The 27,126-nt window shown below is 39.1% G+C and overlaps 1 protein-coding gene across 2 annotated transcripts in view; it reads left to right on the top strand.

Annotated features, from left to right (window-relative positions):
* The first annotated feature begins 2,561 nt into the window (after nucleotides 1-2,561).
* LOC149847517 (regulator of nonsense transcripts UPF3-like) overlaps nucleotides 2,562-27,126 on the top strand; it is a 33,837-nt gene continuing 9,272 nt past the window's right edge. For both annotated transcript variants that reach the window (XM_089998451.1, XM_089998452.1), the window contains exons 1-11: nucleotides 2,562-3,064; nucleotides 3,931-4,037; nucleotides 4,171-4,266; nucleotides 4,505-4,603; nucleotides 4,685-4,764; nucleotides 12,863-12,976; nucleotides 21,041-21,140; nucleotides 23,387-23,460; nucleotides 23,556-24,309; nucleotides 24,435-24,544; nucleotides 24,659-24,710. In XM_089998451.1, the coding sequence (XP_089854577.1) occupies nucleotides 2,925-3,064; nucleotides 3,931-4,037; nucleotides 4,171-4,266; nucleotides 4,505-4,603; nucleotides 4,685-4,764; nucleotides 12,863-12,976; nucleotides 21,041-21,140; nucleotides 23,387-23,460; nucleotides 23,556-24,309; nucleotides 24,435-24,544; nucleotides 24,659-24,697 (1,713 nt within the window). In that variant the 5' untranslated portion in view covers nucleotides 2,562-2,924 and the 3' untranslated portion in view covers nucleotides 24,698-24,710. The remainder of the gene's footprint in view (nucleotides 3,065-3,930; nucleotides 4,038-4,170; nucleotides 4,267-4,504; nucleotides 4,604-4,684; nucleotides 4,765-12,862; nucleotides 12,977-21,040; nucleotides 21,141-23,386; nucleotides 23,461-23,555; nucleotides 24,310-24,434; nucleotides 24,545-24,658; nucleotides 24,711-27,126) is intronic.

Here is a 27,126-nt window from a genome sequence, read left to right as displayed (position 1 = left end):
AGAAATCAAATTTTGGGGAACGCCAGTGTCTTGAACGACTGAGTTCAGTTCGGATAAGCACAGACACAACGGGAAACATGAAGTAATAATAAGAGCAACTCACTTAGATTCGGGCTTACCTTGGAGAGGGTAGGTGGTACACAACTTCGTGGATATGTGTTTCTAGCTTCTAGCGGCAATGACTCGTTGGTCCACAGTTCTCGGAGTTAGGAGACCCGGACTATCAATTTTGTCCTAAGTGGTAGCTTCAAGTTCTTCTGCAGAAATGTTGATGTCAATTTTTTTTTATTCTTTCCTCTTTATTGATTCTTATTCTTAAGTTTTTGCCTTCATATATGTCAACGTCTTTGTCATGATCTAGATCAGAGGCAACTCATCTGTATGGCTCAATATCATAAACATAATGATGATTTAAAAACTATTTAACATAGCAAGGTAGAGTCGACTTTAACACATGAAAGTAGTGAATATAACATGCTAAACATAATTCAAACAATAAGTTTTTTAATTAATTATATTTAATTCAAGCATGCACCACAATAGAAACACCTCTCTCTCTATATATATACACACACACACATGCCAAACTGATTTTTTGAGTTTTTTGTTATATTTTTAAACTTTGGTTGTATAGATGTGATCTAAATACTTGATTTTATAGGAATTAGCTATTGGAGTGTTTGATTTTGATACATAGGTGGGTTTTTATAATAATTAAAAAATCAACGGTCCAAAATCTTTGTAATGCAGAGAAATGGTTTGGTCTAATATATATATATATATATATATAATGTCGCTTGTTCCTATAATTGAGTTATAATCACACGATGCGGGATGCTTTGAGACAATATAACCTCATAGATGTGTTCAACATGCTCGATTGAGTAGGAATCAACATTGATATTTTTTTAATGAAAAAACATGCTTTATTTATCAGGAGAAATCAATACATTCATAGCTATTGATTTTTGGATTGTTGTTAAAAACTATATACATGTTAGATTTTTGTGATCGAAAGGCCAATCTCCACTAAATAAAACATGTAGATCACATATATGCTATTATATGTGTTTAAAAATAAAACAAAGCAAAACAAGGGGTTCTGCCACATTGCTAAGTTGATTGAATTTATGATTGATTGTAGCAAAGAAATTATATATATATATATATATATATATATATATATATATAGAGAGAGAGAGAGAGAGAGAGAGAGAGAGAGAGATGTAAACATGCTAAATAGGTTTTTCAGGCTTGTTTAGTCTTATTTTTAAATTCTGACCATATGAATGTAATATATCTACTTGATTTTATAGGAATCAACTTTTGGAGCACTTGATTCCAACACATGGGCAAATTTTATAAGGTTAAAAAAATCAACAATCCATAATCTATTTAGATTTTTGAGATTCTATTTTTTTTTCATAAAGACATACAACCCGGGTGTCAATTCCTAGAAAATTGACCATGTTGAACTCATGTATGGGGTCAGAATAGCCAAAAATGTATTAGAAAGCCGAAAAACCTGTTTAGCATGTTTATAACTCTCTCTCTCTCTCTCTCTATATATATATATATATATATATATATATATATATATAGGGAGATGGTCTACCCCTTATCCTCGCCTTCAAAATTTGTATGTTAGATATATTTGTTGCCAAATCTAAGCATATAGTTGTGATCTACGTGATTGAAAACACGTGATTAACTCTCAGATCAAAGTTATGTGATGTGTAAGTAAGATTTTATAACATAGAAAAATTTACGGTTGTTCCAGAGCCATTGATTTTCTGATGCTTGTAAAATCCTATCTACATATAAAAAAGTTTGATCCAAGAGTCTATTCATAAGTTTTCAACCATGGAGATCACATCCATAGATTTGCCAAAAACATATTTAACATGCACATTTTGAACGGGAGGACACAAGTGAACCATCTCCCCCCCCCTCTCTCTAGATATATAAACATACAAAATAGGCATGATGCTAAATAAAATATATTATTTGATTTTCAGAATTATTTTTTTCTAAATTCTAATTGTACAAACATGTTCAACATGGTTAAATCAATACTTGGATCATGCATTTTGGATGAAAATATTGGTATTTAGAACCTCAAAAACTTATGAAAATTGTAGGCGGTTGAGTTTTGAAACCTTATAAAAGCCTATTTATGCATCAAAATCAAATACTCCAAGAAGTGATTCCTATAAAAACAAACATATAAATCACATTTGTATGGTCAGAATTTCAAAAAAACACCAAAAATCCAATAATATGTTTTATTTAGCACCTCATTTTGCAAGTTTTTATTTTCCATATATATATATAAGAAAATATTTGCTACTAATGAGTTAGAAATCATGGACTCGATCTAACCACATAGATGTGTTCAACATGGTTCCTTTGCTAAGGATCAAACCTTGGACTATGCTTTTTCTGATGTAAAAAGATGATATTTTGAGTTATAAAATTTTGGCACAATGCCCGCCATTGATTTTTGTATGGGCAACACATAACATTAATTTGTGTTCTAACATTAATCATATGATTCGAAACAAGTTTTCTAACTAAACAAAGCATGTAGACCATATTCGATCTAAAAAAAAATTGGATTTTTTCTAAGAAATGAATGATTTATACTCATTAGTTTTTTTCCTTCTTACCTCTCTTGTGGTCATAGGCTCATAGCTGGTGCCTCCCTCCTATTGCTCGCCCACTGGTTGAGAGGGCTTTCTGCATTTAGGTCAGGCTGATGTGGATCGAACCCCGTATTGACCCACGCCTTCCCCTCCTCCCTCCCATCCCAGGCGCCCCCGCCAATTCCCAAGGATGTGAATCCCGGGGGAAAACCCCCGCCTCTTCCATTGCACAGTTTGGGAAATTCCCGGGAAATTCGTTTCCCTCCTCTCCCGACGACCATGAAGGACCCTCTGGATCGCACCAAGGTGGTGCTGCGGCACCTGCCGCCGTCGATCTCGCACGCCGTCCTCACGGAGCGTGTCGACGCCCGCTTTGCCGGCAGCTACAGATGGACCACCTTCCGCCCCGGCAACACCAGGTCGGCTTTTCTCTTCTCCTGTTCTTCCTCTTCTTCTTCGCTTTCGTCTTTGTCGTCCACCATGGTTGTGTTATTTAATTACTGGTGATGATCATTTGCTCGGTTCTGTGCTTTGTTTTCTTCGATTTCTCGGGGATTTCATTGTTTTTCCTCACTTCGTCGTCGCCGCCCGCGTCCTTTTAATTAGGGTCTGGTGAATTCGGCATCGGAGCGATTGTTCTCTTTTTTTAGTTTTGCGGCTTTGGGGGGTTATGGTGAAATGAGGGCTAGGGTTTTGTCGGTTTCTTCATTTAGTTTCGGGAATTGCCGTGAGTGAATCGTTTTTCCTTTTTTCTTTTTTTGACATTTTGATCCTGCTTGCTGATCATAGACATGGAATTCGGTTTCATGAAGTGTTTTGGATTTATATTTTGCGGGTTTTCCACATTTTAGTGTTTCAACTGGAACAGGAAATTGATACATAAATCGTTTATTTCGTTCGCTCATCGAAATTGCAAAGGTGATTGCGGTTTCTGCATCGCGTGATGGGTTTGTCTCCATGGTTTGGTTTTCTGTAGAGGATGTTAATGTTTGGTCCTTTCAACTGAGTAGCTTCCGAAAATTCTTAGTGTCAATCTCCAACTATTGATTTCGGGATTCGGTTTCTGCTGCTACAGTGGTTATGTGGAAATCTTAATCATATCGCCAGATATTGCATTTCTAATTTGCGAACTCACGGCATTATATTTTTGAAATACAGACAATGGCATTGTTTTGTTCGTGAAGAGAGTGAAGAATCTATTCACCATTGTTTACACGACTTAAACAATGTTTGTAACTTTCTATAACATGGACTTACTATTATTTTTTTGGGTTGGATGTTGTAGTCACAAGAACATGCGATACGCTCGAGCTTATATAGATTTCAAAAGACTTGAAGATGTTCTCGAGTTCGCTGAGATCTTTGATGGTCATGTTTTTGTCAATGAGAAAGGTGATTCCTCAGGATTAAATTTTCTTGGTTTCGTTTTTGTAATTTTAATGTATTTTCCTCTCATACACTGGTTGTTGCTAGTTGAATCATACTGTATGTTAGGCAAATTCAATAATCAATTATGGTATTCCAGGTGCTCAGTTTAAGACCATTGTTGAATATGCACCTTCGCAACATGTTCCAAAGTCATGGTCAAAAAAAGATGGTCGTGAAGGGACCATTTTTAAAGGTATGACATCTAATTTTTTTAATTTGTCATTGACTTTAAAAATACTTTTAGTTATCATGTGTGTGTGTGTGTGTGTGTGTGTGTGTGTGTGTGTGTGTGTGTGTGTGTGTGTGTGTGTGTGTTGCCAATCTTTATCTGTTCGCGTTGTTGTTGCCCCCTTTTTCTAATGTCTGTCCTTTTGTGTTTGATTGATTTAGATCAGAGTTTCTGTTCATATGCTGTTTTTGATGGATATCAGATACTGAATATTTGGATTTTCTGGAGATGCTTGCAAAGCCAGTGGAGAATCTTCCTAGTGCAGAGATACAATTGGAAAGGAGAGAAGCAGAACGAGCTAGTTAGTTCTAACATGTTAAAGAATGCTGTTGGTTTACTGTTTTCTTCTCTCTTGATTATGCCATGTGTCTTGTTTGTGCAGGTGGAGCAAAGGAGACCATCATTATTACCCCCCTTATGGAGTTTGTTAGGCAGAAAAGAGCTGCTAAAAATGGGTCTCAGGTGGGGAAAACTCTTGAGTCTTGACATGAGGGATTTTTTGCTATATAACTTTTCTTGTTCAACAAATACTATCTTTTCTATTTAAGACAAGAAATGTTAAGAATGGGCATCCACATATCTTTTTATTGATGCTAAAGAAAAGCACATTTGCGCTGTACTGTTATCTGGGCTGACAAAGAACTTGAGCTATGTTGCTTTATTTATAATTGGTGGAATTGCGTGGAATAAAATTTTTCTGTTATTTGGTTTGTTTAAGAGAAACTAGTTAAGACACAAGCGTAAGCCTAATTGCCAACCATTGTTTGTTTGCTGATTTAGGTCATTAGACATCTTAACTTATAACGGTCCAACCAATATTCAGGCATTGAAGTGACATGAGACAAATGATAGTGAGGGAATTTATTAAAGTAATTTGTGCTACTTGTAGAACTGAACTTGAGACCAGGATGGCTTTTTCCAAGTCTTTTGTGGTTTAAGTTGTTTGAAGAGAGGAAAGAATCATTATGGATTGATTGGATGAGCCTACTGGGTCTTGCAAATCAATTGGATGGTAGTAGAGAGAGGGTTAGAGAAGCGGAAAGTAGGAAGATGTAAATGAAAATGTGAGGGCAGCAGAGAGGTTTTATTTTTTATTTTTTTTTATGAATGAAAGGAAAATTCTATTAAAAGGATAGAGTAAAAGTACAAATCAAGAGGCCAACAATCACCAGAAAATCTTGGAACACAAATTAATGTTACTGAAACATCTATAGAAAACCTGAAACAAAATAAGTAGGTGACCCTATTTATAAATGTTAGCAATTTAACATATCAACTTCTTTCCTTTTAGGAGGGCAGTTGAGAAGTTGGATGCACAAAGGAAGAACCATCTTAGGGCTTAGGTGTGAAAGAAAGGAGCCTTCAATCTCCACGCTTACCTGCAAGAGAGAAAGAGAGAGAGGGGAGAGAGAGAGAGAGAGAAGGGAGAGAGATTTCAGAAAGAGGTGTTCAGTCGTGTATCGGCTGACCCTTTCATTCTATTTAAAAGTATTAAGTAAAAATAAAACTAGGGTACACAAATACCCTTTTAACATGTTAATTTACATTTACACCAATTGGGTTTGGACCCGATCCAATATATAAATGGATCGGGTCAGACATATACACAATGATGACTTCTTTTCAGCCTCCCTCAAGTTGTGCATGGTGCTGAACCATGTACAACTTGCTTTTCATAAACCAAAATCTGTCCTTCGTCAACCCTTTAGTGAGAATGTCAGCAACTTGTTCTTCAGTTGGCACATACATAGACTCAATCTCTTTATCTTCAACCTTTTTTCTAATAAAATGTTGATCTATTTCAATGTGCTTTGCTCGACTATGATGGATGGGATTGAAGGACATGTTGATGGCACTTTAATTGTCACACAACAACAGTGACCGAGCAATCGGTTCTCCCATTTCTGTCAGGAGATGTCTTATCCATGTAGCCTCGGCCGTGGCAGTGGCCATGGATCTGTATTCAGCCTCAGTGCTCGATCTAGCAACCGCCTTTTGTTTTCTACTGCTCCAGGATACCAAGTTTGACCCAATGAAGGTGCAATAACCGGATATTGATCGTCGTTCGTCTGGATCACCCGCCCAATCAGCATCAGCATAAGTGACGATCTCATGGCCCTCATGGCCCCCGCCTGGATCTAATTCCCTTTTCTTGTATACCAGCCCATCACCAATTGTACCCTTCAGGTAACGAAGTATACGTTTGACTGCCTCCATATGTGACATACGAGGTTCATGCATAAACTGGGATACCTGATTAACCGAATATACTATATCAGGTCTAGTAAAAGTCAGATATTGCAACATGCCAACTAAGCTGCGATACTTAGTGGGATCTTCATATATGTCCCCGTCTTTTGAACTCAGTTTCTGATGAATGACACTTGGAGTTGTCAACGACTTACAATTTGTCATGCCTGCTCTGCTGAGAATGTCCAACGTGTATTTGTGCTGAGTAAGGGTGAGTGTATCATTTCTTTTATCAACTTCTACCCCAAGAAAATATCGCAGCTCTCCCAAATCTTTCATCTTAAATCTCTGATTTAATAACTCCTTCACCTGCTCAATGTGACTTTTACAGTTCCCTGTGATGATGATGTCATCTACATATATTAATAGGAAAGTAGTGACTCCTTGTTCATTGTGAATAAATAATGAGTGATCCAGAAGGGATCGAGAGAAGCCATGCCGTTGTACCTCTAGAGAAAAACTGTCGAACCAGGAACGAGAGGCTTGTTTCAAGCCATAGAGAGCTCTCTTTAACTTGCATACATATTCTTTGGCTTCTCGTTCTGCATATTCAGTGGGTTGTTCCATGTAAACTTCCTCTTTCAAATCCCCGTGCAGAAAAGCATTTTTTACATCCAGCTGGCTCAATGACCAACCATATTTAATAGCTAGACCCAACACAATGCGAATGGTCCCCATTTTAACTACAGGACTGAAAGTTTCATCAAAGTCTTGGCCTTCCTCTTGTGTAAATCCCTTGGCTACAAGTCTAGCCTTGTACCTTTCAATGCTCCCGTCTGGTTTATACTTTATCTTGTACACCCATTTTGACCCAACAACATTTCTGTTTAGTGGCCTGGGTACAATCTCCCATGTTCCACATTCATGAAGAGCTTCCATTTCTTCATTCATTGCTTCAACCCATCTTCTAGAGCTCGCAGCTTGATAGAACATGAGGGGCTCTTCCTCTTTACTTATGGATGTGAAGAACAACTGAAAATCCAATGAAATTTTTTTATAACTTATCCACCTGTCAAGTGGATGTCGAATCCTTGAGGATCTTCTGATATCCATTGTCTGTGAAGATGGATCCGTACTCGTACAAGAGACGAATGAGGGCTCTTTTTCTCGCCGGGTGTACACAATACCTTTATACCTTGCTGACTCCAAGACATGTGGAACAGTTTCTTCTATTTGAGTTTCATTTGCTGATTCCTCATGTGTCTCCTTCTGGCTGCAATTTTCTGGACAGTCTACTCTATCATTGGAAAAAAGTTCTGAATTTAACCATGGATAGTATACCTCAATGCTGGGGCTTGAGTTATCAGCATGAAGGGTTGAATTAGCATCCTGAGCATCAAAGTTCATCTCATTGAAAATTACATTCCTTGATATCTTGACACGCTTAGTCAGAGGATCATAGCACCTGTACCCTTTGTAGTCTTCTGCATATCCTATAAACCTGCATTTTAAGGCTTTATCTTGGAACTTGTGTCTGAGTGAGCTGTCAATGTGAACATAGCAAACAAACCCAAACACACGTAATGCATGGTAATCAGGTTGTATGCCAAAAAGAGAGAAATATGGTGACTTATTTTCTAAGATACTCATGGGCAATCGATTTATCACATGGACTGTGGAGTGAAAGACCTCAGTCCATAATGATACAAGAAGATTGCTCCCGTGCATCATACTCATTGCAGTCTCTATAATATGTCGATGCTTCCTTTCAGCAATCCCATTTTGTTGAGGTGTATGCGGGCAAGACACTCTTCTCTTTATCCCATTATGTTGAAGAAAACCAACAAAGTCATTCGAGGAGAATTCACCTCCTCCATCACACTGGAAATTAAGAATGTTGGTAGAGAAATGATTTTGAACAAAAGAATGAAATCTTTGGAACAATCCAAAAACTTCTGATTTGTGCTTCATAAAAAATATCCAAGTATAACGTGAGTAACTATCAATGAAAATAAGATAGTATTTACTGCCAAAAAGAGAAGTAATTGGGGCAGGACCCCAGACATCTGAACAAATGGCCTTGAAGCTCTTTTATTGATGGAAGCAAATGGTAGGACATGACTCTTACATAAAAGACAACTAGAACACTTTGTATCAACGACCTCTGAACTCAGACTGGACTTAGGAATAAAATTATTCAAGATAAGTTTTTCAATAAAATGACGACCACAATGGCCAAGACGACTATGCCAAAGTCTTGGCTTATTACATTCAGAAATATTGAATATAAAATCAGAATAAAAAAATTGACGCTGGTGAGGCTTCAAGGATGAATAGTCGGAATGAACGGAGGAAGGATCTTCTTGAAAGATATACATGTTGCCCCATCGTTTTCCTTCAGCGAATGTTTTCCTCGTGCGAAGATCCTTGACATAAACAGAAGAGGGAGTAAATTCAACTGAAGCATTGGCATCATCAACAAGTTTTGAGACAGAAACAATGTTCTTTTGAATATTAGGTGCATGGATGACACTTGAAAGTTTAAGAGAAGACTTTGACATTGGTATAATGGCATTTCCAGTATGTGAGATCGAGTGATGAGATCCATCTCCTATGACTATGCTATTCTTACCAACATAAGGTGTAAGAGTCAAGAGTTTACCTACATCACCTGTGACATGAGTAGCTGCTCCAGAATCGACATACCAAGTTCCTTTGTCATTTTGCTTCATATTCAATCTTGCCAAGGCTGCCAACAACAACTCCTTTACTTCTCCATCCTTCCTAGCCTCTGCTTGTGGAGCTTTCCCTTTTTTTTGAGGATTAAACCAACAATTTGCTTTAATGTGTCCTTTCTTGTTGCATAGAAAACAAGTGGGAATGGGTCTTTGTCCTTGTATATTGGGTGTGAGAAGTATGCCACGACCTCCATAGGTGTTTCTCCTTGGGCCTCCTTTTCCTCGAAAAGAGCTTCCTCGTCCTCGGCCATAACTCATTCCCATAGCCAGCACATTTTGTGTTCCTGAATTCCCATTAGAATCTTCAGAAGATCCTTTCAGGGTCATCTCATATTGCAATAACTTCGCACGAAGATCTTCAAACTTTGGAAGTTCTGGTAAACATAATAAGGTAGTCGTCATAACATGATAGTCTGACCCCAATCCACTCAAGGTTTGTTGTACTTTATCCTTTTCACTGACAAGACACCCAACAACAGCCAGCTGATCCGTGATGCCTTTCATTTTGTTCAAGTATTCCATAACAGACATGGAATCTTTCTTCAGCATTTGAAACTCTCGCTTAAGATACATAATTCTTGCCTCAAAAATTTGTGAATACATCTGAACTAACTCATCCCACAGTTCCTTGGTCGTACAATCATCACGAAGAGCAATGAGGACTTCCTGTGAGAGAGTTGAAATGATGTAGGCCACTAACGATTGATCCCTCTTCATCCAAGCAACATATTCTGGGTTCTTGCGAAGAACAACAGACTGTTCTCCTTTATCGTTTGCCTTTTCTTGTGAGAGAAATTCTGGAGGTGATGGAACAGATCCATCCAGATGACCAGAGAGGTCCTGAGTCTCCTGACTCTTTATAAATGAAATGATCTGTCTTTTCCAGGTTAAGAAATTGGAGTATAGATTAGCAGAAATGGGAATCACGCACAACAGAAAAGAAAAAGAGATACAACAGTTCCAATATAGAGCAGTTCCAGAACCCACGAAAACAACAGTTTTAGGATCGCGCACAACAGTTCCAACATGGGAGATACAGCAGTTCCAGAACCCACAAAAACAACAGTTTTAGAATCACGCACAGCAGTTCCAGTCACCCACGAAAACAGTAATTTCAGAATCACGAACTCAGAAATATTTTCACACAGCCGAAATATTTCCAGAAAGGGTCGATTTCCACGAAACAACAGTTTCGGAATCACGAACTCAGAAATACATTTTTCAGAATCACGAACTCATCGTGAATATTTCCAGAAAGGGTCGATTTAGATTTAGAATCATGAACTCACCGTGAAAAAATTTCAGAAAGAATCGACTGTCACCGTGAAACAGTCACCGTGAAAGGGATCTGTCTTTTACCGAGAAATCGAGCCACCGTGAAACAGTCACCGTGAAATCGAGTCACCGTGAAATCGAGCCACCGTGAATCAAAGGCAGCTCTTCACTTACAATCGTCACGCTGCTCTGATACCATGAAAGAAAGGAGCCTTCAATCTCCACGCTTACCTGCAAGAGAGAAAGAGAAAGAGGGGAGAGAGAGAGAGAGAAGGGAGAGAGATTTCAGAAAGAGGTGTTCAGTCGTGTATCGGCTGACCCTTTCATTCTATTTAAAAGTATTAAGTAAAAATAAAACTAGGGTACAGAAATACCCTTTTAACATGTTAATTTACATTTACACCAATTGGGTCTGGACCCGATCCAATATATAAATGGATCGGGTCAGACATATACACAGTGATGACTTCTTTTCAAGGTGGAAATGGGTATGGGAAAGAGACAAATGCATCAAAAGGATCAAGTTATAAATATGCTAATGTGATAGTTATATATATTTGGCCATGGAGTCTATGATAATGGGAAGAATCAGATGTGTGCCAAGATATCAGGGTGGATGCTAGACTGGAAAATGTGATCAATATTAATAACATAAAAAAATCACATCAACAGTTAAGTATGGTGCCATGAACATTCTTTGAAACATAAATATCCTAGAATCTAGTCTGGAGGTGTTTTTTGAGATGCATAAACTTGTGCTTGCTCATTGTTATCATGAAATTCAACAATTTGCATAAAAGGAAACTGAACGCTGGGGGTAATATAATAGCTTATGAAATTCTTCATGAAATCAGGTTCAGCTAAAAAGCAGTTTCTTTACTGAATGTGTATCTGGTGAAGGCTACTGACAATGTTTGTTAGGGTTTCCTGCACTGAGTTGCTGGGTCTGGGTTCTTGCTGAATCTTTGAAAAGAAAGGTTCAGTCTGCAAATTCTGCATGTTGTCAACTTGTCATCCTTCATTGCAGTTATTATACATTGATGTCACCCTATCTTATTTTCAACAAGGTTTATAAATTGATGTTCATTTAATAAAAAAACTGATCTTGAGCCAGGATCAGGGCTCATATAATAAATATGCTCACACTTGAGCTTGAGTTTGCTTGTCAAGAGGCTTGTAAGAAAATAAAACTAGGACACATATATCATCTGTTGTGCTGTGCGCTATGTCACATGGGTGTGGGTACGGGTGCAATTTCAACAATTTTGGACACAAGGACATGGCTATATATATATATAACAATAATAAGACTCGGTCAAAGTTGTGGCCATTAGGGGACACAGCTATATATATATATTTTTTAAAATATATAAAAATATTGATTTTTTTTAGTTTTTATTATGTCTTTTGCCCTAAAAAATGGATAAAAATAGACTCGGTCAAAGTTGACCGAGTCCAAAATGTGGACGGACTTGGCCCCAGTGCGTTCACCGAGTCCGACACTTGGTTGACCGTGTCCGCCCCGTGTCCGAAGCCGCACCCGTGTCGGGGCGTGTCGACGCGGGTGCATCGACCTTATAGCCGAGTCCGTGTGACTTAGGTTGTGCGTCATGCATTAGATGCTATTTCACAGGATACTCCAATTTATTCCTGTATCGTGGCCCCTTAAATGCTATTCTTAATGGAAAACCACACAAAATGGCATATCCCATGTTCTTGTAACATACCTTTGAAAATTGTCTTTTTTTGTTTTTTTTTAAAGGCAACAAAAGTACTTTCATTGATAAGAGGAGTAACCCATGTGACAAGATGCTATTGGACATCTATTTGGTAGTGTGAGTGATTGAGAAGATAACCTTAGATTTGCATGTGACTTATTCAATCCTGTTTGACTTGTTTAGATTGCCATGTTGTCTGGAATCTATAGATGAGGCAGGAGCCATGTGAGTCCTATACTAACCGACATTTTTTTCTCTTTTATCTTGTGATGTAAATTGTGTCATCATTTCTTTTCCATATTACAGCTGGGTTTCATCATGTGCGTTTTATGTAGCTTATTTAGAAATTTAATGTTTCTGTATTGATGGTTGTTTTGTTTTGCTTTATCCACATATATAGGCACATGAATTTTTTGTTTAAATCTTTTAAGCAATTTTTTGGTTGGTTTCCTTTGAATGTTTATAGCTGGATATTTTTCTGTTGCATTGTAAGCATATCTGATTCCCCATTTCATTTGATATTTTTTTGCTTTTCAAGTTTCTGTTTCAGTAATTAGGGATATTACATTTGGATATTGCAATTGCTATGTGTTGCCTATAAATGATGGATATTTGGATTGACTATGGTAAATATAACAGAGGACATCATCCAATGGGAAGATTAGCCGGCGAACTGGGGGAGTTTCAACTTCTACTTCTGCATCAGTTTCTCATAAGAGAGGGCCCGGAAAGAAAAGAGTCTCCACTTCTATGGTATGCTATTATGCTTCATAGTTGTAGAGCACTTGCTGCATGCAGTGTAACTCCTAGGTCTTCCTTGATCAATGATAATAACTAGAGATGGGAGTTTACAAATTTTTTTGGAAGCTTCTTGTTGAGCTATGTTACTTGGACATTTACACGGATGTGATGTCAGACATATGTACAACGCATCGAACACTGTGGTTTTTGAAAAACTAGATACTTGACATGCAGCTATATATATATATGTTGAGAATAGGTGGTTCTTTGCTTAAGTTATTTTATATTAGAGGTTTTCTGAATTTTTGTCCTCATAAGGACTTACATGTAATTTCTCTTTTTGCCTCTCTCTATTTAATATAGAGAGAAGCCCTAATTAAAAAAAGTTAACGAGTTCTAATCTCTCAGCCGTCTTTCTCTCTCTTTTCTCTCTCTTCCTCTCTCTCTACCTAGGGTTCGGGTCATCACTTCTCTTCTTCTACATGGTATCAAAGCCAGCGATCTCAGGAGCGTGATCGATCTGATCTCAGGAGCGTGATCTACATCCTCGAGCGTGATCGATCTTATCTCAGGAGCGTGATCTACATCCTGGAACCAGGTGTGCATTATTTTTTAGATTTGATGACAGATCTGGCCTAGATTTGTTATTAGACCTAACGAGCATAGTGGGAGTGAGCCCTCAGGTCAGGCAATCGTAATTTTTTTTTCCTCTTGAGCTTCACATGCCGTGACCTCTGGGTGTGGCAGCTGATAGCAGACCCTAACGTCGCCTGCCATGATGTGTTTATCGTGTCCCTATCGTGACTGTTTTGTCCTTTAAAGAAAGGAACTTCTTGTTGGTGGCTGTCGTGATTTACAACATCTGTTAATATGATTTCAGCGACGGCTGTCGTGATTTTAAGCCTCTGTCGTGAGTGCAGCATCTGCCGTGACCCTTCATGCTGTCGCTATCCTTTTTTTTTTGTCGTGATTACAACTGTCGTGACCCCTTCATGCTGTCGTTATGATGTCGTGATTTTTTTTTTCATGCTGTCGTGATTGTTTTCAGCATCAGAATCTCTGTAGTGGAAACACCAAGTTTTTTTTTTCTGTGTTGAAAATCATCATGTTTATGTGAAAGTTTTTTTTTGAGGGAGGCTGATGCGTGACTGTTATGGGTATGGGCTGCTGTTCAAGATTCATGTGTGTGGGCTGTTGTCCACTACTGTCGTGAAAATTGCAGGCGTAATTCCTGTGGTACTGGGAAAATCTTTCTCTTGTGGCCTGCTGTTCCTTACTGTCGTGGTTTCTTTTTGGTGAACAACTGCTAGGTTGCTTGAAATCTGTCCAGATTTTTATCTCTGCTGAAACAGAAATATTTGGTTAGTATGGCTGAAACTTCAAAATGTGATTCCAAATTGGAACACATTGGAGAATATAAAGCATTTGCCAACCCCTTCTCGTATGGCTCTTCCGTAAGGTTGAATAAAACCAACTATGCCAGATGGTTCAGAACTTTTATGATGTCGGTATCTGGACATCGTCGAAAACATATTTTGTTGGAAGGCGAACCCACTGAGAAATTGGGAAAATATGTTACTTGGGATGAAGATAATGACATAGTGATGTCATGGATCATGAATAGTGTCGAACCCCATATTGCAGATGGATTGATCTACTATAATACAGCCAAACTGATGTGGGACAATCTTCGTGATACATATTCACAAGAGACAAATGTGAGTCGTATCCTGCAAGTCGAACAGGAAATATATAATTTGCAACAGGGAGATCAGACCTTGGCCCAGTACTATGCCTCGGTCAAAGCTGCGTTTGAAAGACTCAATGCTCACAGGCCCCTTTGTTGCTCGAAGCAAAAGGATCATCAAGAACAAACCATGGTTGCTCGTTTTCTTACAGGTCTTTCTTCAGATTTTTCGGTTGCAAAAGTTCAAATGTTGACTGGATCAGATGTTCCCACTCTTGCTGATGCTTACAATCGTCTTAGTAGACTTGCGATCTCTCTGCCCCAATCTCAGCCTGTGACTCAGTCATCTGCTCTTTTTGTCCCATCTAGTTATGGGCGTGGAAATATTTAGAATATCAGAGGACGAGGACGTGGACGTGGTATGGGAGGCAGAGGAAAGCTTCAATGTACATTCTGTGGAAAATCTGGCCATTTAGAAGATCGTTGTTGGGATAAGCATGGTCGGCCAACCTCTTCTTCATCAAAGTCATATACTCCAAAAGCAAATGTTACTACTATCGAGGCAACAAATGTACAAGAGAATATCACTGCAAATGAAAGCAGTATCACCCTTAGTCGTGCCGAATATGATGAATTGATCGCTCTTCGACCTGAGAGTTCCACCCCTCCTGTAGCTGGTGTTGCCTATTCAACCGGAAATCTTCTTCATCCGACCGACAGTAAGTGGGTTATTGACTCTGGTGCATCCAGACATTTGTGTGGAAATTCACGTGTTTTTTCAGAACTAAAGGATATTAAGGCTCAGCTTGGAGTCTCATTAGCCGATGGGAGTTCCTCCCCGGTTGTTGGTCAGGGAAATATTTCTATATCCTCCTCATTACAGTTGAAAAATGTTCTTCATGCTCTAAACTTTCCTCAAAGTTTACTTTCTGTTAGTTGCCTTATAAAAGAACAAAACTGTAGAGTAATATTTGATCAAATGGGTTGTCATTTTCAGGATTTGCTGACGGGGAAGAAGATTGGTGGAGGCTATGAAGAAAATGGAATTTACTACCTACATCATCCAATGGGTTCGGTTCATGCAGCAGTGGAACATTCCTTCAGTCCTGTTCAGTGGCATCGTCGTCTTGGTCATCCTTCATTGTCAAAGCTTCGGTCGGTATTTCCTCAGATTCCTTCCACCACATCATTTCAGTGTGAAGCATGTCAGTTGGGCAAGCATCATCGAAGTTCGTTCCCTTCGAGTCAGAGTCAGTCTAGTAATAAAGTTTTTGAACTCCTTCATGCAGATGTATGGGGTCCTAGTAAGATTCCTACTAGGACGCAGTGTCGTTATTATCTTGTTATTGTTGATGATTTCTCTAAGTTATCATGGGTATTTTTAATAAAAGAACGATCTGAAGTTCCAAGTATTATCAAATCCCTAATTCTTGAAATAAAAACTCATTTTGAATTTATGGTCAAGATTGTTCGCACTGATAATGCTCTCGAGTTTAAATCAAAAGGTCTGTTACAATTTTACCAAGATCATGGCATCCAACCCTAAACTTCTTGTGCTTATTCATCTCAACAAAATGGGGTGGCTGAGCGAAAACATCAGCACCTCCTTGATGTTGCCAGGACCATTATGATTCAATCTAATGTTCCTGCCTTATACTGGGGCGATGCGATTACTACTGCTTGCTATCTGATCAACCGCATGCCTTCGTCTTCTGTGGGTGATCAAATTCCATTACATATCCTAAAACCTAATGCCCCACTTTTTTCTTTCACACCAAAAATATTTGGATGTGTTTGTTTTGTACACAAACTTGGCCCTGACCGTGATAAATTAGCCGCTCAAGCTACAAAATGCATATTTATCGGTTATCCAAAAAATCAAAAGGGCTATCGATGTTATGATCCTATCTCTCGTCGAGAGTATGTCAGTGCGGATGTATCTTTCCTGGAATCCTCTCCATATTACTCTAGTTCCGGTTCCCTGCTGCAGGTTGATCCAGTTGAATCTTTTCCCTTACCTATTCCTCATTTTCCTTTGGAATCTGTGCCTACATTACCGAACCAAACTTCATCCTCTTCCAGATTTAATAATCCTCCATTGGTATATGTGCGTAGAGCTCCACTTCCGCAACAACCTTCATCTTCTTCTTCTCCTGAGGTAAGTTCGATTGACAATAGTGATCTTCAGGATGATGATAACAGGCCTATTGCTCTACGAAAGGGGACAAGACAATGTACCTTATATCCCATATCTCATTTTGTCTCTCATGCCAGAATTGGACATCAGTTGAAGTCTTTTGTTTCAGCCTTGTCTGCTGAAACTATTCCTCTGAACTATCAGCAGGCAACACTTGATAATCGCTGGAAGCTGGCTATGCAAGAAGAAATGACAGCTTTAGTATCTCAGCATACATGGGATCTCGTTGATTCCCCAGCAGATGCTGACATTGTTGGATGTAAGTGGGTATATACAATAAAGTACAAATCTGATGGTTCTATTGAAAGGTACAAGGCCAGATTAGTCGCGAAAGGGTATACTCAGACATATGGAATTGACTTCTTTGAAACTTTTTCTCCTGTTGCACGGATGGGTACCATCCGTCTTGTTCTCTCAGTAGCTGTTCAACATGGTTGGAGCTTATGCCAATTAGATGTGAAAAATGCATTTCTCTATGGGGATCTATCTGAGACAGTTTACATGCAACAACCTCCAGGCTTCGAGGTTGAGGGGGAGTGTCAGAAGGTGTGTAGATTGCGAAAGGCGATTTATGGCTTGAAACAAAGTCCTCGTGCATGGTTTCAAAAGTTGTTTGAAGTAATGTCAAGCTTTGGCTTTAATCGATCAGCAACAGATCATACACTTTTTATAAAGAAAACTAGCTCTGACATAGTTGTTATGGTGGTATATGTGGATGACATCATTCTTACAGGAGATGATGTGAAAGCTATTGAAGCCACAAAGGCTCATCTTCAAAAACACTTTGTTACAAAAGATCTTGGTTCACTCAGGTATTTTCTGGGCATAGAAGTTGCTAGGGGTCGTGAAGGGATGGTGTTGTCTCAACGGAAGTATGTTCTTGACTTATTAAAGGAAACGGGCATGTTGGGAGCTAAACCAGCAAATATTCCCATGGACCATAAAGTTCAGTTGTTTGAAGAAGGGTCAAAACCTGTTGATAGCAAAAGCTATCGCTCCCTAGTAGGGAAGTTATTATATGTAACTGTGACCAAGCCGGATATTGCTTTAGCAGTAAGCAAAGTTAGCCAATTTATGGACAAACCAACTGAAGTGCACTGGAATGCAGCCATAATGATTCTCAGATATTTAAAATCATCCCCTGGAAAAGGGTTATGGTTCAGGAAAGGTGGAACTCTGGAGATAGTAGCCTATTCTGATGCTGACTATGCTGGATCTGTAGTAGATAGAAAATCTACCACAAGATTTTGTGTGTTTTTGGGAGACAACTTGATTTCATGGAGAAGTAAGAAACAAACTGTGGTTTCCAGGTCGAGTGCAGAATCAGAATATCGGGCTATGGCCCAAACTGCTGCTGAATTGATGTGGGTTTGCACTGTTCTTCATGACCTCCAGGTGAAGGTTCCCTCTCCAATGACCATGATGTGCGATAACAAAGCGGCAACATATATAGCAAACAATCCTGTCTTTCATGAGAGAACAAAGCACATTGAGGTTGATTGCCACTATGTAAGAGATATGATTCAAGCTGGTCATATCACTACCAAATACCTAAAGTCGGAAGACCAAGTTGCAGATATGTTTACAAAGCCCCTTGCTAGGCCAAATTTTTCAAAGTGTTGTGACAAGCTGAGCATGATTGATATCTATGCTCCAGCTTGAGGGGGAGTGTTGAAAATAGGTGGTTCTTTGCTTAAGTTATTTTATATTAGAGGTTTTCTGAATTTTTGTCCTCATAAGGACTTACATGTAATTTCTCTTTTTGCCTCTCTCTATTTAATATAGAGAGAAGCCCTAATTAAAAAAAGTTAACGAGTTCTAATCTCTCAGCCGTCTTTCTCTCTCTTTTCTCTCTACCTAGGGTTCGGGTCATCACTTCTCTTCTTCTACAATATATATATATATATATATATATATATATATATATATATATATATATATATATATATATATATATAAAGAGAGAGAGAGAGAGAGAGAGAGAGAGGCCAAGCCCTTTCTGTATAACAAAGGGACATGCCAACTCATTTTCGTAGATTTGGGAACCAGTAAAATATGTGGAGAAAAAATAGGGTTTAAGAAAGGTTGACAAAAAGTGTACGACATCAGACACTTCGTATCTAAGACACTCAAAAGTGTCAGACACACATCAACGAGTGTCCATTTTTCTTTGATACTTTTATGTTAAAATATGAAGTGTCTATCAAGTTTCTAGGAGTGTCTAGATTGTTGTTGTTCAAGTGTCGGACACTGACATGCTGGCATTCCGAAAGTGTCAAGGTAACTTAGGGAATCTCTCATGGTTGATAATTGAGTAACTATGTAAGAGGGTCAGAGTATTTATTTTATGAAGCTGTTTATTGAGGAACTCCTAAAAGGTTTCTGTTGCATTTGCATATATGATGCATTTATTAAATCTTTAGTGATTTTACAACAATGGGCACTTTTCGTACTGAATAGTAGATAGAGTAACATGTTGATAACTTCCTGTCCAAAGCTATGTTGTGTTCTTGTCATGGACCAGAGTTACCAGAAGCTTCATAGATAGGTGGGAAGTGTGCTTCCCAGAAACTCGCTTCGGAAGTGCGAAACTCCTCGCTTCCGAAACTTGATAGGAATCTCGATTCTCCTATGCTTTCCACATGTTTCTTCCCTATTTCCCTACGTGATTCCTATGTGCTTCTTTTCATGTTTTCCATGTGTTTCCTTTCACGTTTCCCACATACTTCTCATATACATTCTTTAAATTGGCAACCATCATTTTTAGACTTTAAGAAGAATTTAATTCTTACATTATAAAATCACAAAATTTAATAATAGTCATTTTTATTTTAGTTTTTATTCCCTTCTCCTTTGATTAGTATTTTGCTTCCCACTCCATCCCATATCACTTATTTTTTTATTCTTATTTTGGTTTTAAATTGGTTCCTCGCTTCTCGCTTATAAATTTTAAAATATCTCGCTTCTTGCTTCCGCTTCTCGTTTCATTTCCCACTTCTGCTTCCTAGTCTGGTAACCTCATCGTGGACTTGTTGGACCTAGATAATGTTTCATTATCCAAGAAAACCTGGTTTATCAATATGACATTGCCATCTTGAGTGGAAGATGATCTGTTCGGTGCTGCTAAACTATCTTGTGTGCATTCTGATTAATGTGATTTTTTTTATTTGTGCACTTGGTAATACTTTTTAGTGTATCCTTGTCATCATATAGATAGAGTTGGATGTAAAGATGGAAGAAACATGTGGCAGCAAAATGTGATAGGAATGGGATGATAAGCGCTGCACGTGTGATTTCTCACTGTATATAGGATCAAATCGATCAATCACAATAGCGAACCAAAGCTAGCACAAAAGAATGGATTCCACACTTTGAATCAGAGACATGCATGCACAATCGTGCAGTTGCAGACACATCTATTAGCATGCAAGATGTGAGTCCAGGGTTGGAGAACACAATTGGTCTGAATGGTGTATGTTGATCAGATTTGTCTGAGTTGTCTTGAATGTTCTCATGTCAAAACATTCCAAAGAATGATTTCTGTGACAGAAAGCTTGCTTTTCTCTTTTTTTGTCTATGGATTATCAAAGGATTTTCCTTTAGATATTTCCTCAGCAACAGATTATTGAAAGAGTACTTTTTCGTGGGTGTTATCACTCGTGTTCTTTTCTTCCAATTTTTGGCTTTTCCAGGATTAGATGCATTATGTTTCCCTACCCATAACTTTGGTTTTTTCGTTTTAATAGATACTTGTTAGAACTTTATGTGCAACAATATACATGTCAGCAATAAGGGGTTGGCTCATCCTCTGTGGGTAGATGAAAAAGAGCATCTATGATCAGAGAACAGCTGGAGAGGGCTGTAAAAATGCATTTTGATCTCCTGATATTCTTTAGAATGTTAGTAGTATTTGGATTCTGACCTCCCTCTTATATTTGATTTTTAAGAATTGGGTTTCCTTTGTAACCATGCTGTCCATTTTTTTCTCAATTTTAATTTTTTTTTTATATTTCTGTTATTGGTTCTCTTTGTTTTTTGCTATTTCCTTCATTAGGTGGCTTCATTTTGTGAACATGCTGCCTCAATTTTTTTTTTGTCCATAGTAAGTTTATCTTGTATGTGTAGTGTGTACAATTTGGCTATATTGAGATGATAAGATAGCTGACCATGCCTTCTTTTTCATTATGCACAGTATGTTTTGAGGGACAATACCAAGGTTTCAAGTGGCAAGGAAAAGTCAAGTTACATGGCACTAGCCAGGAAGGATGAGCAGCAAACTTCAGATGACTCAGGTGCTGCATCAGTTGTTGGATCAGAAATATTAGAAGATGGAAGTGATATGCATGGAAGCTATGTAACATAAACACGGCATATTTGCCGCCGTACCTGTGTCGACACGGGTGCGGGTACCGGACGCAGTACGGGTATGCCCTGGGTCAGGTCCCACACTGCTCCGGGTCGGGTACAAGTAAGACCCAACCCAAAACCTGTTTCTTTTCTCTGTCGAAAGACTCGAAACCCTCCCCCTTCCCACCCTTGGCAGAGAGAGAGAGATGGTGGCTCCTCCTTCGATTTCATCTTCTCCTCGTTCTCTTTCGTGGAGAGAGAGAGAGGCAGTGGGGATGGTTAATAAGAGAGGGGATGGGGGTCACGAGGTACCCACTTCCCCTTTTATAATAAAAGAGGGAGGGGGGGGGGGTGTTACGAGGTACCCCCTTCCCCTTTTATAATAAAAGAGGGATGGGGGTTCACGAGGTACCCCCTTTCCCTTTTATAATAAAAGGGGGATGGGGGTTACGAGCTACCCCTTCACCTTATATAATAAAAGGGTAACCTCATTCCCCTTTTTATTATAAAAGGGGAAAAAGTGCAGTAAGCATTATTTATTTTAAAAAATAAATATTAAATTATATATATAGCCATGTCCCCGTATCCACATCTTTTGGAATTGCCGTGTAGTACCCTCCGTACCCGTACCCCTACCCATGTGACATAGCATGGAAGCTGATTGCATGAGTATTATAACTGTTCCTCAATTACTAGTGCCACACATACTCTAGGGCTGGTCTGTCAGCATGCCAGGCCCGGCCCGTCAAATAATGGGCCAGGTCTAGTCCAGTTCAGGCTGACCTGTTACTGGATGCTCAGCCCATGGCCTGCCCGTTCGGCTTATAGGCCTAATTTCACCGGGCCATCCTGTGTCAGCTGTTATTAAATGGGCCAGGCTGGGGCAAAATGTCCTGGCTTGCAGTGAGCCAGGCTGGGCCAGCCTGTAGGCACTCATCTCCTCCCATTGTTGATTCCTTTCAAGTTGGCTTAGATTCGTGCCTTCCTGATCAAGTACTATTATCGATTGTTAATTTTATCAACAATATGCTGTTTACGTACCTTGCTCACATAATTTAGATATTTCATTAATGAGAATTTTATGACTTCATTCTACTGCTCTGTTACTAGCTTTATTGCCTGCAGGAGGCAGATATCCATTGATCTGCTCTTTTATCTTTTTGTATGATCATCAAGCTTATCTTTGTCTTTGCTCCTAACTCAAGTGTTGCCAGAGTTGTACAGTATGGGTCTTTTTCTTCTGTAAGATTCATGTTCCAATCCAATTTCTAGTACATTGTGATTAGGGGTGCAAACCAATCCTGTATCTTCGGATCCCCGATCTGAATCAAACAATTTATTTCCTGATATGGACCATTAAAGATTGGAGAGGGTATTCAGATGGGATTAAGATTTACACATTCCAATCATTTTCAAATCCTGATTAGTTTTTGTCAGAGCTATGTTCAGATTCGGATCTAATCTGTACATTTCACATGTGAAAACCTTGATATTTGGGACTTCTTTTACCATATCCAATATAACCATATGTGTTTTGGATGCGGATTCAATCTTACATTATCACATCTTGTTTAGCGTCAGACTCAGGCTTGGATCGACTGTACAAAATTTGGATTCAGATTTGAATCAGGCGGGTTCTGGATGTATCTGATCCACTTGGAAGCCTAATTGTGACTGCAAATGTATTATCCTTTTAACCCCAAAACTTTTGGTTCAGAGACTTTGGATATTATTCCTTCATGTTTTGGCCCCAAATTCGTCAAAACCTGGTCATCTTTTCATATGTTCAGTGATGAAAACAGGTTGTGTCCTTTCTCAAGTTGGATAGCTGGGTCCTCAGTTGTTTAAGTCACAATCTGCAAAAGGTTGAGAGATTGAGTTGATAAATATTATGCATATTTTGTACCTTTGTACAGTATTGAAATAAATATTGTGAAATAGCCATGGAAATATCTCGAGCAAGATTCCCCCCCCCCCCACTCCTTGGCATTTGTTTTGGTTGTCATCCTTATGATCGTTCGTGCTATTAGCTATTAAAACCTGATGTTCTGTGGGATTTGTTCTAGAAAGCTATTTTCGTCTCTACATTAATATATTTTAAAGTTGATCGCACTTTTTGTGCCCTTCATGAAGTAATGGTATCTTGTGTTCACGTCATTTGTTTTAAGCTTTTCCAACATAACAATTTCAGGTGCATCTGGATCAGTGGAAACTGGAAAGAAGAAACTTCTACTTTTAAAGGGGAAAGAGAGAGAAGTTTCTCATGTAAACAAGCACTTTGCTGTTTTTTTGTTTCTCCAGAAAATTCCTCAGCCACTTTCAATATTGATAAGCAAACTTTAAATGTAATTTCCACTCAGGGTTCTAGTGGTACATCCCAACATACTGCATCATCTCCAGTAAATAACTCACCTGGCTCAGCATCTTTCAAACATAACCATAGGCGTGAGATTAGTGGAACATTCATCAAGCGCATACTTTCAAACAAGGAAGCACGCCAAAATCAATCACAACCTGCATTTGTCGAGGCTGAGCAGAAATTGCAGGCACCAAAGATGGATAAGAACAAACACCCACCTTGGCCTATTCGTGCAGCTTCAAAGGATCATGTTTCCAGCAATGCTTCAACTGTTTCTGTGGTAGAGTCTGATACCAAAAGTGCTTTGGACGAGAAGGTTGTTGGCAGTGATTCACATGGAGTTAGTTCTGCCTGTGACAAGCCTGACAGAAGAACAAGAAATAAGGATAGACCTGATCGGGGAGTGTGGGCACCTCTTTGGCGTTCTGATGGATTACAAACGACTGATGATTCTTTGGCTTCATCTGCTTTGCCTGGTCGGCTGTCATCTGAGGTTGTAGTTGCTAGTAAACATGGAGATAATGGGTTGGAAGCTGCAGTTAACATAGCTGGTAATCAGTCTCTCACTACAGGCAAGCCTCAGAACCAGGATACAAGAATTCAGAATGTTCGCTTGGGACGTGGTGTGTCATCATCTCCTTCTGATTTTCCATTAAATCAGGGAGAAACTAAACCTGATACAGCAAGCACAAGTCAGAGTGGAGAAGCTAAAACCCAAGGGTCTGGATGTAATAGTGTTTTGTCTGTAGAGAATGGTATAGTTCTTCATTGATCTGGAATTCATTATGTTGTTTTCTTGCTTGTTTTTAACTGCTTGACATCAAGAAAGTATTATGCTTTTCTGATATATGCTGAGTGTGAAATTTTGGTATTTGATTAGGCTCTCATAGATTTGGTCGCCTACCAGGGTCAAAAGAAGTTGATAATGTGCCTAGTACAGCTGACGGAAAGCCCTCAAAGAGAGGTTCTCCTGGATATCTTGCACATGAGGTATGAAACAAATTTCCCAATTTGCTCATGTATTGCTTTCAAATTCTGATTCGTCGATTAGCTTTATGGCTGTTTAATACTATTCTGGTTTCTCCCTCTATTTTTCCTCTGCAGAAGCAAATATGGGTTCAGAAGACAGGATCAGGTTCTTGATATCTTAGAAGTGGTGAGGTTTTTCTATTCTTTTGTAATATATTTTGTGCTATACTTTGTGTAAGTTGAGTGAGGTCTTTCTACTCTTTTGTAATGTGTTTGTGCTAACTTTGTGAAAGTTGAATCCCATGTTTTTCAATCTACAGCATCATTTTGTAATGGGAAAGTGATTGGAAAATACTCCTTTAAGCTTGAAAATACAAATGTTCCTATGCCTACAAATGAGAAAAATCCAAATCCATTTCCCCCTGTATGAAAATTTTCTCTACTCCAGGTGCTGGAGAAAATTTTCATATGAAAAAACTCACGTGAAAAAAAATCTTTTCCTATTGTTGAGAAGCAGTCACCGTACATCATATGCATATGGGTAGTTTGGTAACTACTCAAGAGGTCAGGGGCATTATTGTAAATAAGGTGTTTCAGTCTAATCTCTCTATTTAATTGAGATTAGACCTAATGAGCATATACGATTCTTCCTCTCTCTCTTCTTTGTTTTGCTAGAAACCCTAGCCGACTTCAACATGGTATCAAAGCAGGGCGTTGCTAACCCTAGCCGACTTCAACATGGTATCAAAGCAGGGCGTTGCTCTGGGCGTTTGACTTGATCGATCCAGACGCTGATCGGGTGGCGCTGTGTACATCATGAAGAGCGATCTGAAGCCTCTCCAGTAGGAACGCATATCGGGTGGCACTGTGTGCAGTGACTACAACGATCACTGTGTACAGAGTGTACAATGATCTGGAACCTCTCCAGCCAGCAGGAACATGATCGGGTGGCGCTGTGTGCCAGCGTGAACAACGATCTAAAGCGTGTGCGTGTAGTAGCAGGGAGACCCCGACCGTGTGCTGTGCGTGTAGGAGCAGGTATGTGCGCGTAGCAGCTGGGAGACCTCGACCGTGTCGATGGTGGCTGATGATGGTTGTGTGGATGTCGAAAAGGTCTGCAGTCTCCATCATGATGCAGTCGTGGTATCCAGGTTGTCGGATTTTTTTTTGTGGTCGTGGTATGCATCTTGTCACAATTTTTTAAGGTGAATAGTTCAGATTTTATCAGGGTGATTAAAATCTGGTAGAGTCGACTTCCCAGTTGGTAGTTGGTGCGCACGTTAGTTTTGAATCTGAACTGCGTATTACAGTTTTTTTTTTCATATCAGATTTTATCAGTATGATTAAAATCTGGTAGAGTCGGCTTCTCAGTTGGTAGTTGGTGTGCACATCAGCTCCAAGTTTTCAGCAGTTGGTAGTTGTGTGTGGTTGTATTTCTATGGCTGAAATGCAGAAGTCAGACATGAAGACTGAAACTGTGTCTGATTATAAAACCTTTGCAAACCCATTTTCATATGGATCATCTGTAAAGTTGGATGAGACTAACTATGTTAGATGGTCGCGTACGTTCATGATGTCTATTTCAGGGCATCGTAGAAAACATATTTTGTTGGAAAATGAGCCTAAGGACAAAACTGGAAAGTATGCTACATGGGAAAAGGACAATGATATTGTCATGTCTTGGATTATGAATAGTGTGCAACCTCACATAGTCGACGGGCTTATTTATTACACTTCTGCAAAACAAATGTGGAATAATTTGCAAGACACTTATTCTCAAGAAACTAATGTTAGTCGTATTCTTCAAGTAGAACAGGAGATCTATAAATTGCAGCAAGGAGAGCAAACTCTAGCCCAATATTATGCCTTCATGAAGGCAACTTTTGAGAGACTAAATGCTCATAGACCATTATGTTGTGACAAACAAAAACTATACCAGGAGCATACCATGGTCGCACGGTTCCTGACTGGCTTATCAGTTGAATTCTCGGTTGCCAAAGTTCAGATGTTAACAGGCTTAGATGTTCCCACTCTTGCTGAGACATATAATCGACTGAGCAGACTTGCCATGTCCCTTCCTTCATCTCAATCAGAATCACAAACCTCTGCTATGTCTGTCTCCTATGGCCGCGGCCGAGGTTTTCTTCCTAATTCTCGAGGTCATGGACGTGGTCGAGGCACGGGAAGACGAGGCAAGTGTTAGAAAACAAAGGGTTCGATAATAAACCCATAAATGTACACTTAAGGTGCAAATACACAAACCCACTAAGGGGCAACCAAAAGCATATAAAGTGCTAAACCCATAAACCCACAAAGGGGTTAAGCCAAAAGGCTAAAAGAATATCTCTTTATTATGAAAAATAGGGTAAAACCCTTTTACAGTGGAGCTAAAGCTTCCTCAAGAATGATTAAAATACAAGGGGAAGACCCCTATTTATAACACCTTAGAGGAGCCACATAGGGGGCTCCCAAAGGAGTCGTTGGGAGCCCCCCAACGGTCACATTTGTGACCGTTAGGGGCTCCCCAACGACTCTTTTGGGGAGCTTCCCTAGGTGGCGCAAACCACAAGAAGAATAAAGAAAAGAAAAAAGAAAAAGAAAAA

Source organism: Nuphar pumila, chromosome 2 (genome assembly GCF_984573655.1).
Source record: "Nuphar pumila chromosome 2, dmNupPumi1.hap1.1, whole genome shotgun sequence".
Lineage (NCBI taxonomy): Eukaryota > Viridiplantae > Streptophyta > Magnoliopsida > Nymphaeales > Nymphaeaceae > Nuphar > Nuphar pumila.
The sequence above is the reverse complement of the archived record's forward strand: the minus strand, read 5'-3'. Positions and strand labels throughout refer to the sequence as shown.